The sequence below is a fragment of the Patagioenas fasciata genome, chromosome 3, assembly GCF_037038585.1.
Source record: "Patagioenas fasciata isolate bPatFas1 chromosome 3, bPatFas1.hap1, whole genome shotgun sequence".
Lineage (NCBI taxonomy): Eukaryota > Metazoa > Chordata > Aves > Columbiformes > Columbidae > Patagioenas > Patagioenas fasciata.
In genome coordinates this window covers 66,713,644-66,727,834 of record NC_092522.1, presented here as the reverse complement: position 1 = coordinate 66,727,834, position 14,191 = coordinate 66,713,644, and the positions used below count along the sequence as shown (strand labels likewise).

The window sequence follows — 14,191 nt, the reverse complement described above, 5'->3', positions numbered from 1 at the left end:
CCTACTCACATTTTCCCCTCTCGTACTTTTTGAAATCGAGACAGCACACTGCCAAAGTCTCTGTGTTTTGCGAGGCTGTTCTCCCCCAGCCCCAAGCATGAGCTGCGGGGACACGCTGCTGCTCCCCAACAGCAGCATTCAGCTCCTGCCGCTTTACCTGCTGCAGCCGGGAGCTGGTGGAGGTGGCGGCGGCTGCTGCGGCGGCTGCCCCGGCTCTTCTCCTCATCCTCCCCTGCTCTCATCGTCCGGCTCTGCTGGCCGAGGTCCTCCGTGCTCTGCCCAGGTGCCATTACCACCCTCTTTGCACCTTGGGGCAGGAGCACTTCACCGGGCAGCGGTCCTTCCCTGGCTGGCGAGGAAAGCGCAGGTTATTTTTCTCATTGCAACAAGTTGCTGAAGCTGGCTGAAACCAAATGCAAACCGCAAAGTGGTTTGTGAAGAACTTTGTTGCTATTTCAGAAGGCTTTGCCCTTTGCGGTGACACAGGCTGTTGCTATTCTTGGGAGCCTATTGCAGGCGAGGGGAGGGCCGTCTGTCGGAAGTATTGCTTTTGCCTTTTAACAAATAGTTGCAGACATCAGACGTCCACGCACAGCTCGATGTACATTCCTTACTCAATAGCTTAAAGGGTTTCTCTCTCGTCTGCATTCTCTCTTCTCTCTGGTGTTCATATGCACAGGGTTTTTTTTGACAGAGAAGGCACTCGGAAAAGGAGACTTTGAAGCGTTTTTCTGCCAGCTAAAGTTAGGGGCACTGATTACGCACGCATGGCGTCACTTTGTTCTTGTACATTATTAAAAAGTTGTGAGAAAGAGCAGAGAGGAAAGCAAGCTATGCCCTCTTTGCAGTCTGTGACACTAGGAGTTGGGATTTTTCACAGCATAGATGCACTTACTATTTTACAAGCAAATGAAAGGGAAGCCGCTGTCTCTCCTGGGGGAATTATTTGTGGGAAAACTGAGACTGTGTCAGTTGTATGCAGTCAAAGGCTTGATTTTTGAGAGCTAGGAGTCACCCCATCCCTACTAGCTTTGGTGGAACTGGGGCTGGACTGCAGCAGCAGGGAAGGCTACAACACGTGCAGGTGAGTTGCCTACGGGTACTGCCTGCCCCATCCTGGTCCTGGTCCTGATCCTGATCCTGGTCCTGGTGTGGGAACCTCTGGGTTCTCCCAGCCTACCCAGTGGCTTCAGTGAGGCAAGTTGTCCAAGCTATCCCCAATGGGAATTGCTGTTGTATAATTTGGCAGTGCTGCAGGCTTCTTGTTTGTGCTCTGTCTTTCATTGCTTACTATTTTGTCTTGGTTGTTTCTGTTTTAATGCACTAATGTCTGCAGATAGCATGGGAGGGAAGACAGAGGTGGGAAGTTGGTAGCTTTTGCAATATTTCCAGGAAGGAGTATTCCTAAACATTTTTTCCCTTAAGTCAAGTAGGCATGATACACCCTTTTTTGGCCTTTTCTTAACAAGAAAATTTGACAAAAACTAGCATGACTGACTGCCCTGTCTGACAGCTGTGTCACTATCAGCTTCAGAAGCTTGAGTGCCAGGGATACCATGAGGGCACCAGTTCCAGCGGGGAGTTTGGTTTTGGCAGTGCCTTTGGTGTAGAGTCACCCTAGCTCAGCTCTCATGTGTAACATATTTTCTGTGTAAAATGTCCACCTGTCAGGCAGTACAGGATGCTATCAGTGCTGTTAGCAATTTCTTGCCACAAACACAAATTTCTTGCCACAAAAGGTGTTGTTTCCTCTCGGGCTACATGCAAATTCATGTCAACTTTTAAACATATTATTCTGAGGTTGTCAGGAAAAATCAGAGACTGTTTAGGTTGGGGAATGAGCGGAAATTTTTCGAAGATTAAACTCAGCTGTGATAAGATTCCTCTGTTATAATGTGGTTTGTAACCAACCTCATCTAACCACCCACACCTCATGTAACCCACAACTCTGCTCAAGTGCTTGCCCTCTGCAAACCCAGCTAACTCCACAGCTACACACTGGATTCCACCTCCCAAATGTCTCTGTATTTAATGGTCCTGGGGAAGCCAGAGAACTACCAAGAGACCCAGGATGCTCTGGAGTTCACTCCTCTTGCCCAGAGCTGCTGCCTGCTGAGGGCTGACCCCCAGGCAGTGATGCCCCTGCCTGCTGAGGAGCTGAGAGAAAAAGAGTTCAGTTCAGTCTTCACTTGAATGGCAGGTTCAGCTTCACAGAGAACTACTGAGAGGCTCTTCAGGATCTTGGCGAGGTCTGTCAGAAAAGGGGGATGTTTTTAAGGGAGAATGCCCAGTGGGAAGTGAGGCGTCCTGAACAGCCTGAGCCGATGATGAACTTCCCCATCCCATGTTCTCATTGCACCAGGATTCTTCAGATATTCTCAGCTGTTAAGTTTGTACATGTGGAGTTACAGAAGATTCCACTTAGAAAATCTGTCCCATCTTTAGGTAACTGGATATGCAAGAACTGAGTGCTTAATTTTACTATTAGCTTTTGCCATCCAACTAACATGTGGCTGCTTTGCTGGAATAGGGACTGCTGTGTGAAATTATCAAGACAAGTTTGCAGCAGAGCATTGGTGGGACTGGAAGTATTTATCACTCCTTCTTGTATTTGTGAAGCAATTCTACAGACATTCTTTGTCCCCTCATTACCTCAGTTCTGCCCAAAACTGATTCTGCAAATCTCTATGAAGACAGCCTGGGCAGGTGTCTCCACTCCAGTCACACTTGTAGAGTGTCCTTCTTCAGCTGTGAACTGAATCAGACTCATCAGCTACAGGGTATTACTAATTTTGACGGAAGTAAGAGATGTAAAGCAACTGCAGTCCTTTCTGTTCAAGTGCCTGCCCCCCCGCCCCCATACAGTTCTCCAACTAATATACTGATTATGTATAGCTGCTGGCACCTACGTACCTTGTGAGATTTTAAAAGCTTGTCAGGAACTGCAGCTTCCCCTGAACAAGAAGCATACTACTCACAGGAGTAACTAATACAAATAAAAAGCTGTTGAGTAACTAATAAAAATAAAAGGCTGCTTTCATTGAGTTCCCAAATCTTGTGACAAACAGATTTTAAGTAATGAATGTTAAGCAAATACAACAGTTAATTTCATTTTTTGTAATAGAAAAAAGGCATATTTTAGACAGTAGGATTTCTTTTAACTGTGTTTAAACCTGGAGTTCAGTGGTACCTGCATTCCCCCAAGAAGCCAGAGCTTAGATTTATTTTTAAATGTTTACCTACTTGTTTACTCAGAAATCCAGACTAATCCTCTCCTGAAAATAAAGGCAAAATAATTCATTTTTTCCTCCCTAGTTGTGCCTTCATTTCACAGTACCCGTGCCAGCTGCAACGCAGCAATGGCTTAACTTTGCCCCCTGTGATAACCTCAGGAGGTACCTACCTTTCACTGATGGTAAAACAGCCAGTACACAGCACAAGCCACAATGCCCAGAAAAAAGTGAAGAGAGACATTGTTATCCTGGGGATTTATGTCTGGGCTGCCCAGAGGACAGTGCACCCTTGCCATGTTGAGCTGTGGGTGCTGCAAACGTACCAGGGGATTCTCGGCCTTCAACCTGCTCCTTAAGTTATACCCCATGCCAAAAGCAATATATCAGGGTGATAAATATTTCTCTACATAAGTTCTGGGGTAAAAACTTCCCCGTAAGTAGGCATGTGAAAAATTTTACCCTGAGATCTGCTGCTTGGCATGGCATTAGTTTGAGGGATGTTTTGCAGCATTGTCAGTAGTCAGCTGATACTGAAAAGCCACAGCTCAGCAGATACAAGAATCTGTTTTCACAATTGTGGCCAAAAAGCTGTGGCATTGGTGTTAACTGGTGTTAACTGGCATCCCAGAAAAGGAAGAAACTGGAAAAAAAGGCCAGTTCCAGCCGCTGAAAACAAACAGGGAGGGAAAGCAGTCTGTGCTGGTTCTGCAGCCAAGGCGGTCATAAAGTGATTTCGTGAAACACAGTGGCTGTGAAACACTTGCTGGCGGCCACAGAGTCCTGGTCCCACAGCCCTGTGCCCCCTCCATTTCCCAGCAGAAATAAAGAGGCAAGCAAACAAACAAAACTCCAGCACCGCAGACACGAATGGGATAAGGAGGGGAAAAAAGGGCGTGTGCTTTGCTGCTTTTCAGTTCTCTGTTCTTTTCCTGTCCCTGCCTTGCCCATGTTCGCTGTTAAAACAACCACTTGGCTCCTGCTGTGTGCCTGAGAGCGAGAGGTGTCAGTCAGAGTAGGGGCGGGGGCGCTGCCGGAGGGTTTGCGAGGTGGGAAGGGGTTGTACCTGCTCTGCCCCTCTGGCTGCTGCCTGGGAAGGGAATCCAGATGAAACCAGGGCGTGGGGAGAGATGCTCCAGAAAGCAAAAAATCCCAAACACCAGGCAAGCAACTTACGGATGCTCTGAAGAGCACAAGTCCCAGCTCCACAACTGCGCCCTTTGAGGCTGGACAAATGAACATGGGCTTCAGAAAGAAGGGCAGAAAAGACAAAAAAGCCAAAAGCAGGAGAGTGTAATAGTCATGAGATTCCCCCGTCTGTTTTGTCCAAGTCCAGTTGGCAAGAAATAATCTTTTCTGATATTTTTTCAATTCCTTGCTTTCAAAACCGACCAAACATTTTATAATTAGATACATGATCAGGCTGGAAAAAGAAGATAAGATGAGATATTTACATTAAACTGCTGAATAAACTGCCTAAAAAATCTGTGAGACTGGGGTGGACATTTCTTCTAAATTCTCTGGTATTGATTTGTATTTGTCTGCTTTTTCAGCAATCTAATAACTCAAATTTGGGATTGTGAAAAGACAGGGAAGTCAGCATTAAGTCAATAGGAACAAATCAAGAGCTGAAGGGCTTTCTGAATCAGTTTTCTTAGGTCATATTTATCAGTGACGGAGTAAAGACAGTCATCTTATTTTCTTGTGGATTTTATGACTCTCAGAAAAAAAAAGAAGATAGCAGAACTCTCCCAATTAATTTATTCTAAAATATGGGAAAAAAGTTTTGCAGAAAAACTACAGAGAGGATTTTATTGACATACCAGCTGAAGTTACGTTTCCTGCACCTGTGATCATTGAGGTTTGCTCTCAGAACTAACAGTTCACCATTTGCAGAAGTTCATGAGATAGCTAGCACGGGACAACGTGAGGGAGGATGGGAGGAAGGGAGAAGGAAAGAGATGTAGAGAGAAAAGAAACGGAGCAAAAACCACAATGAAAATGTACTGCTTATTCCAGGAAAAAAAAAAAAAAAAGAAAAGAAAAAAGTACTAATCTGAAAAAGCATAAGTAGCCTTTCCCATTACTGTTGACGCGTTGACACCCACACACAAGGGGGGAAAATGTGCCAAAATTCCAGTCAAAGAGCAATGAAAACTAGATGAAAAAGACAGAACTATCTCAAGAAAGTGAAATGATCCATCCACGAGGAAGTGCGAATAATGAGAAGATAATTGTTATTACTGTTGTGCAGCAAGTGAATTGCCATTCAGGACTCAGCTTTGCAAAGTTGCTTTTTATAGATGTAAGATATATTTCATAAATTCAATATTTAAGCTATGCCATTTGTGTCATTTTGAAAAGAAATAAACTCTAAATACAGCAATAAATGGATAATACTAAGTAAATAAATAAGTAATGTAGCCTCCTGTCACATAGGAAAAAATGAGATCACAGGTTTCTTCATTCTGAGTCCTGTGGTTTACTTACTAAGTCATTCTCTTTGTCTTTTATTCTTATTACTTTGAGAGGAACTGATTTGTACCAATACATTTTTATCTGACTTTAAAAAAGTCTTTCAGAAAAATTCTCGACCTCTTTTGGTAGAACAAATAATAGAGTCCAGAGCTCATTGCAGTTCACCACTCCCTCTAGGGCCTGAGAAACACCTACTGACACCCTGCACAACTATTTATTCCTGCTGCTCTTCTGTTTGCATCTTCTTTAAAAGTACTTTTTAAAAGCACAATGTGGACAGGATCAGAAACTTTAAGAGTTACGTATAAGCAGAAACTTAAAATCAAACTGAAATGAAGAATGGGAGGTTGGAAAGTACAACATAAAAAATAATTGATTCAGAAAATGCAATAAAAACTGAATTTTACATCAGATTTTGCTTTTGTGTAGCCATTTCATCAAATAAAAATGAAAGTTTTCTAGCTTCTGGGTGATCTAACAGGCCACTTGTAGTTACTGAATAACATGTCTTTGGTTTGCCTTCACACACTGTATTTTCCTCTTTGCTTCAGATATCTCACACGTACCATTTTTTTTAAACAAATCATAGAAACAGCAGTCCCATACATTTGAAAGAAAGTTGTCCATCTGAAATAAAATTGGGAGGTGGTGATAAATGGATGTCAGAAAGTTCAGTAAAAAAGCTGCACAAATTTTGTCCATTTAATTATCTCGTGGGAAGTGGCAAAACAATTTCTCTGTTGGGGCTGAAATTTTTATGGGTTTGATCTGTTTCTTACCTGCTTTTCAAATAACCTTCTGGAATCAGTGGAGAAAACCCAGCATGAAACAAGAAGAGGTGTACCAGGGCTATATTTCAAATGTCTCCATTAGTATTCAGGACGCTGCTTTGTGTGACCAGAGCTATTTCAACCAGCTACTTCACTGGCAGGGGCTGAACTCAAGCTTGAACTCAGAGGAAGCATCTCAGAAAGACAGTGGGGGGGAACAGTGAGTGTGTGGCCCTGATTACTTGCTTTGTTTCCACCATAGTAAGTGTGCTGTCACCTATGTGGTGAAGCACCTGGTGGTGCCCAGTCCCAGGGCAAGGGCTGGGCCTAGAGTTACTAATGTCACCTACTCCCTGAAATCAGGTGTTTTTTAGGAATCTCCAGACAAAGTGGCAAAAATGGAAGCCCTTTAGATCACTGTGCAGTGGAAAAAAGAGTTTTGCTGTTTCCTCATGTGATAAGTTATTAAAAATGTGTAAGCTGAAATTCCCTTTGCATGTTCCCATTAAGAAAAAGGGATGTAGGTTGCTAGGAAAAATGTGAACTGCTGAAATGGATTTTTTTTAGTTGCTGGGAACTATTTTCTCCTGTATGGAACATGTCAGTCACACAGGAAATGCAGTCATTTTCATGATTTTAATTATTTCCACCAAGAAAGAGTTTTGTATTCTGAAAATCTTGTTCTTGCAAAAGTAAACCAGTAAATGCCAATAGTGCTGTGTTTCGACTTCCTGCTGTTTTTTGACCACAGCTGGCACTGAAAAGAGTTTTACAGACATTTATTAATACTGAATGTCTGGATAAAGCTTTCCAAAGTCCATCAAAATTTTCAAATTGTTGCAGGCAAGCAGGAAATGAAACCAGCCTCCCTTGCACAGGTCATTTCATGTTCACCCAGTGGGCATGAAGAAATAAGTAGCGTACAATCCTGCGATGTGATGAAAGCTTTAAGTCATCTGTTGCTCCGAATTCTCCTCACCTGGGTTTGTTAACAGGTAGTGAAGATGGTTTTCAACAGACAGTATACCTCTGGAGGTTCCCAGGGGAAATTTGGTTTGAGACCATCATTCCGCCTCACAGCAGGAGACACTGAAAGGTCAGCAGGTGAAGTGACAAGTCTGATATCACCCAGGACAACACAGGAGAGGCTGTTTGGAAGAAGCAGGGGTATTCTGGCCCAGAATCCTTCCCTGCCTCTGTACTCAGCAAAATCCCATATTTTGGAATACAAGCAGGGGAAATAATATACTGACTTTTCTTTTGTCAGGCAGGTGCCAGTGAGGTTTCCTTTCCCCACAGTGCAGTCCCACAGGGCAGGAAGGCACTTTGCTGGCAGAGAGGTTGGGGATGAAACTGTTCGTTTACTTCCCACTAAAAGTTTTCTTCTGGTTGCTATCAGGAGAGAGTGAAGGCCATTTGTCCACGAGCTCTCTGGCCCCTTATACCGTGTGTTGTAGCTCCCAAAGGCAGGTGGTGCCTGTGTGGGTAAGTGGCTATTTTGTTATCTGACATGGACCTTTGGGTGTGTGCCCCTGGGACCCCCGGGACCTCCTCAGAGAGGAAAACTTTAGTGATGCAGTGGCCTCAGAGTGTATCCCTGACGTGCACCCTCTGAAAGCGCTTTGTGCTGGCTGCAGCCTGCTGCAGTTCAGGGGCTGGTATTTGCTCTTCGGTCATTTGCATTTTTATTTGCTTGCTTAAAAGCTCAGGGTATGTATTACTTCTGGCAAAGCTGTGATCTCCAGGGTAGAAGCAAACCTTCTCCTTTAGCTTTCTGTGTGGTTTACTAGCATGATTTTTAGGAAGGACTTCGCACAGCTGTTGGGGACTGAAGGCTGGGGGCTGATGTTGCTTTCCTCCCCGTTGCTGATACAGGCAGACAGCCTAGCGAGATGGCAGCTGCTGCCCATCATCAAGATCCCTGTCATCCCAGCACAGCTTTTGGCTGAGTTGTTTCTGTGAAAAAGAGACGTTAGCATCAGGACTTGGACTTCTCCGAAGATTACAGGAGTCCTGGTGCACTCATTTGGCTTCTCCATGGCATAGGCTGCCAGCCTATGAGCAACTCCATCTAGCAGACACCCTCCTTCCTCCCTTCTCATTCAGATTCAGACCCCATGCTGCTCAGTTTGGCTTAAACCTCTCTGTTTCAGACTAATCACTAAAGCGTTAGTTATGTAAATTCACACTGGTGAAACAGGCATTTGCAAAAGCCAGGGGGCTACCAGTGGTACAGCATGTGCTCTGTGGAAGACCCACAGTACCCTGAAGAGCCACCGAACTGCCTCTGAGCAGGAATGCCCTCGAGGAAGGGAGGTCTGAGTTTGGGTTCACAGCAAACAGGCTGCACACAATGCTTTAGCCTTCCAGTACAGCTTCAAACTTCAGCAAATCCTAGAATCATAGATTGTTCTGAGTTGGAAGGGAGCCACAGGGATCGTTGAGGCCAACTCCTGTCCCTGCATAGGACAACCCCAAAATTTACACCATGTATCTGAGGGCGTTGTCCAATCGTTTCTTGAACACTGGCTGGCTTGATGCCATGACACCTCCCCGGGGAGCCTGTTCCAGTGCTCCACCACCCTCTGGGGGAAGAACCTTTTCCTCATGTCCAACCTAAACCTCTTTGGCACATCTTCCTGCTATTCCCTCAAGTAATGTAATTGATCACCAGAGAGAAGAGATCAATGACTGGACCTCCTCCTTCCCTTGTGAGGAAGCTGCAGACTGTGATGAGGTCTCCCCTCAGTTTCCTCTTCTCCAGCTGGAACAAACCAAGTGACTTTAGCTGCTACGTAATGGCTTTAGTCTTGTCAAAGAAGTGTGGATGAAACACAGTTTTGCCATGAAGTTTAGCTCTTGGTAAGGAATTTCCTACCATGAATGTAGTGCGTGAGAAAACTTCTTGCACATGTGGAGTCAGTAGGTTCCTGACTGCTGAACGTTCTTTTCATACCACGAAAAGTAATGAGAAACATGGAAAAGTACAAGACCCACCTTCCTTCTCCAGCCTCATCACAGAGAGAACACACCAATCTCACTGAGTTTCAGAGAAGCTGGTGAGGAGTTTCGGCACTGCCTTCAACATTTCCCCCTCCAGACAGGGAACTGGAACATTTCCCTCATGTCCTATTTTATTCTCCAAATCTTATCCTTTCCTAGGTAGTGACCAATAAGCACTCCACCCCTAGAAGAAAAGTCTCTTCTTTCCTGTCTGTGACTCTCCTGAATTGTACCTTGGTTTTTTGCAGTGGGTGTCTGCCCTCTGCTGATGGATAGCTCTGAAATTTCAGCTGTACTCTGTGAACATGCCTTCACACCTCCCACCACATACACATTCATGCATTCTTACTCTGGACTGTGTCTTCTTCCTCAGCTCATCCAGGAGGGGGCACAACAGCTACAGCAGTGAGGTGGGAAACTCAGACCTTCTGTTTCCTTCTGAAGAAAGTCTCAGTTTGCTGCAATACATCTGACTTTTTAACAGTTCTCTCTGTAGTTTAGAGATTTTTGTGACTAACAAAATGTTTAGACATATCTATCCATATAGGATTTGGCTCCCTTGCCAATTCTAAAAGTGAATACACTTGGGCCAGCTCTCAAACTCTTGGATACATGCGATTGAAATCAGAGGCAACATGTTAAAGCACCTAATTCTTGAGTCTTATGATTATCATGCCTATACAACTCACCTTCTCAGTTGTAAAAACCTGAAAGCATGAGCTAGTTGAGCTGCATTCATAAAAACTCAAGAATGAGAATATGAAGGTAAATAACTCAGCATTTTTTGTTTTTAAAAGCCATGCTTTTTAAGCCAGTCTTTTGAATTTCCAAAAGGCATATGAAGTATTTAAAAACTCATTTTCAGCTTGAACACACATGACATCAAAATTGAGGAGGAAAAGCAATTTTTTGTATAGAAGAGATTTATTTCTTCCAGGTTATGACCACAGGATGGTTGGAAAAGCCCAGTCCTTGTACCATTGACACAGACAGGGCAATGGCGGGCACATAGGCCATGGACAGTAGTCAGATGTGCACTGTATTTGCAACACATCCATGAAAGTTTTCGATTTGACAGTGAGAAGGGAGGGCCTGAGCATAGCTTGAAACCTCTTCATTCATCTGAAATCCTCCCTGCCAAGTGACACCTGTGCTGGTGGCAAGTGTAGTAGCGAGGGCTGGGGGACATAGCTGAAATGGTGTTGCCCTGAGCTGATCTGCCTGTGTCTGGAGGCACTGGAAGCTTGAGGCAAAGCAAACCCACTTTCTTCATCAGTCTCAGCCTCTTCTTTGTCAGATCCTGCTTCCTCCCAGATAACAGGTGGCATGGAGCCAGTGGAATTTTGAGGGAGCTTCTTGGAGACAAAGTGGAGGAGCTACACTGCACAGCATTGCTCTGCATGATAACTGCAGCTGGCCAGGTGCAATGCATGGTCGTGCACCCAGCGCATGGGCTCTGCAGTCTACTGGAGCTCCACAGGTTGCAATTGCAGCAGTACAGCAGTGATTTACTCTCAGATTTGGCATGGCTACTTTTGAAGAGTTCCTACATCATTCTGTCCCTCTGGCTTAGTTTCCAAGTGACTGGAGGATCAAACTGAGGTTTGATCATTATAGGCTGCCATGAGTTCAGAGACGAGAGACCTCTGGACAACCCAATGGGCCAGGGGCCACCCTGAGACCCTGTGGACATGACTTCTGCCTGGGCTGCACTATTCTGAGAAAGAGGAAGGTGGGGAGCAAGCTCATATGAGTCTCAGCTACAGCTTGTGTTGTGCCCTTCCTTTTGCCACCCTTAACTGAGCAGGGAAAGGAAGCAAACATCTCCTGCTTAGGCTGAGTCTTCTGATGATAAGACAGGTTTGTCTCAATGAATTTTACCTATGTATTCTTCATGTTTGAGTACTGCACAGGTTTATTTCATGCACAAGGGCACCTAAAAACACTTACAAAAGGCAGTTACACTGAAGTTCGGAAATCCCAGAAATAGAGAGTATTCATGTCTCTGTAACTATATGCACAATACATTGTTTAATGTCTGTATTGCACACAGCTTCTTTCACACGCCCTTGCCTTGTTCAGTACAGAGAACGGATGTTTAGTTAATAGCCATTTGGCAGTCTGTGTTACGTCAGAGCTCAGACCGCAAAATCACAGCCATTTCTGCTGCCCTTATAACCTACAGCGCTAGTCAGTATTTTTATTTTGTTTGGTTTGTTCCAGCCTGTGGTGCTAACCTTGGAAATGGAGATAATCTGTCACAGAGATATGGTTAACAGTATCCTTATAAAATGCTAAATGGCACTGCAATATATCTAAAAAATTTCATAAACCTGAATTAATCCATCTTCACAACATGCCAGTAAGATGAGTGGGGTTAGGGAACTGGGATGTACCATTTTAAGGCAAAAAACACCTCTTAAATTTGGATGTCTAGTCTGAGAAACCTAGGATTTGTTCTTCTCATCTAGCATTAAACAAGTCTTAATAATATAAAGGCAGATACCATTAAATTTGTTCACACTTGTGAGTCTTGAACACAGCTGAAAATAAAACTTCAGGATCTCAGATCATGCCAGGAGAAAAAACAAGTCTGACAGCATCCTTTGCAGGCCATCTAGTCCATTTTCCTCCCCTAAGAAACAGGCAGCCATCTCACTCTTGCTTGGGTATCCCTGCTGCTAAATTGTTCCTGTCCAACCTGTTTTTAAAAATCCCTAAAAGCTTTGATTTCACTGTCTTTGGAGGCAGCTCTCTTCCAGTGCCTAGTTATGCTCATTGTTAGACCAGTGTTTAGACTAAACTGTCTGTACCACAGCTAGTCTATCTTTCCTTGCTTTCTTGTTTTGTCCACAGGTGATGTGAAAAATTGTATATTCCTCTGCTCTTTGAAAATGTTGAATATCTGCTGCTGGTCCCTGGAGTCCTCACTGGCTCACACCTCTTTTTGAAGAACGCTGCTCAGAAAGGGACACAAAATGCCAGCAGAGGCCTCAGGGGTGCTGAGCAAAGCAGAAAAAATTATTTGTGCCTCTTATGTATTACTTTTCTGTTTATACATCCTAGATGTGATCCTCACACTTCTTCACAACAGTGTCAATGTTATTATTCATTAATAACTTGGGGTACACTACAATACCAGTTCCTTTTCTGCAGAGCTATTATCCATCCCACCAGGTCCCATTTCATAATCAACTACTCTTAATTAAATGCAGACATTTGTGGTCTTTCTAACTGAATTGTTTCCTACATTTTTTCAACTCACTATGATTTGTTAGCCTTCTGCCCTCCTGTGTGCCTGCAGGTCCCCTCCCAGCTGGGTGTTGTTTGTGGTCTACTACACAAATTTAATACACACATCTGCTAATGATATTAGTAATGAAGCAGAAAGCACAAAAAAGAAACAGATCCAGGACAGACCACTGTGGAAGCAACAGCAAATTTTCTTCCAACTTGACCATTATTTGTTAATAATTCTTAATTAATAAAAGTAGAGTTCCTACTGTAATTATTTTCCATGCATTTAAGAAACAAGGCATCTGCAAATGAAGAAACTACCATGGGAAGTGTGGTGTAAGTGACTTCTCCAGCACCAGGTACTGACTCCATGTCACAGGCTGGGGTTGGATCTTGATTTTCATCTGCCTCCAGAATAAGGCACATTTTTGGTCCTCAATCCGTTCAGAGCTGCCTGGGATGAGTGGGTGGAGGTGACTCCTCCTGAGGAGAGAGAAGGGCAGTGTGCAGCCTCTTGGGTACCAGGAACACAAAAGAAAGGACCCGCTCACTAAGGATGGCACCTTTAAGGACTTCAGCTTTTGAGCTCTAGCATGCCTGTACATGTCCTGACTCCTAATTTAACCAAACCTGAACAGGTTTTTGCAGGAAGAGGAAAGCATAAATTCTTGGCACAAAAGTTACCCTTGCTACATTTCAAGTGATTGCTATGAGGCAGAATGGGGGAGTAATTATGACAGTAATTATGTTTTTGAAAGTAAATATATTTTTGAGCATTGGCAAAAGCAGATTTTTCTCCTAGCATTCCATGTGGAAAGAATACTTTTCACTGAGCTTTGCTGCAAGCACATCTTACATGCAGTGCACCTGCCGATCACAATGGCTGTGTCTGGAGCAAGGTTTTCATAGCCACAGCAAAGGGAGAACAGGGACTACACAAGTTGAATGTTGTACCAGGCTGCTGCTTTGCCCAGGAAACATGAAAATGGCCTGGGCAGGCAACCAGAGAGCCCAGGAACAGGATGCTCAGGTAGAAGGAAAGATGACAGGAACTAGTGCTGAAAGTGCCTCAAAAAAACAAGGCACAGTTGTACAGTTACAGTCAAGTAGGATTTTTTCTAGCCATGGGAAACTACTGAGATTGACTCGTATGCTTATGAATAGAGGGAAAAAAGCAATCCATAGCTTTTCAGTTAAGTATATTAACTGTATTCTTGTGTATTTAGTCACCAGGAACCCTGCCTGTGACCAGCTACAGCATGGGTACTTGCAGCAGCTATTGACATTCACCTCAGGACAGTTTTTCTTTCTTTTTTTTTGTCTTAATCACCATCAAAGCTGTTGAAGTTTAGTAAGACAACAAGCACTCCAAAACAAGGTACTTAGCACAGAGCAGTGGGCAACCTTATGAATACCTAGTGACCCTTGCTGGGTGTCCGTTGAGGGTCTACCTTTGAAAGACCAGCTGCCCTC

At 44.0% G+C, this 14,191-nt stretch overlaps 1 protein-coding gene across 2 annotated transcripts in view; it reads right to left on the bottom strand.

Moving 5' to 3' along the window:
* Positions 1-496, bottom strand: part of SLC2A12 (solute carrier family 2 member 12) — a 29,483-nt gene extending 28,987 nt beyond the window's left edge. For both annotated transcript variants that reach the window (XM_065835986.2, XM_065835987.2), the window contains exon 1: positions 158-496. In XM_065835986.2, the coding sequence (XP_065692058.2) occupies positions 158-290 (133 nt within the window). In that variant the 5' untranslated portion in view covers positions 291-496. The remainder of the gene's footprint in view (positions 1-157) is intronic.
* Positions 497-14,191: the final 13,695 nt, after the last annotated feature.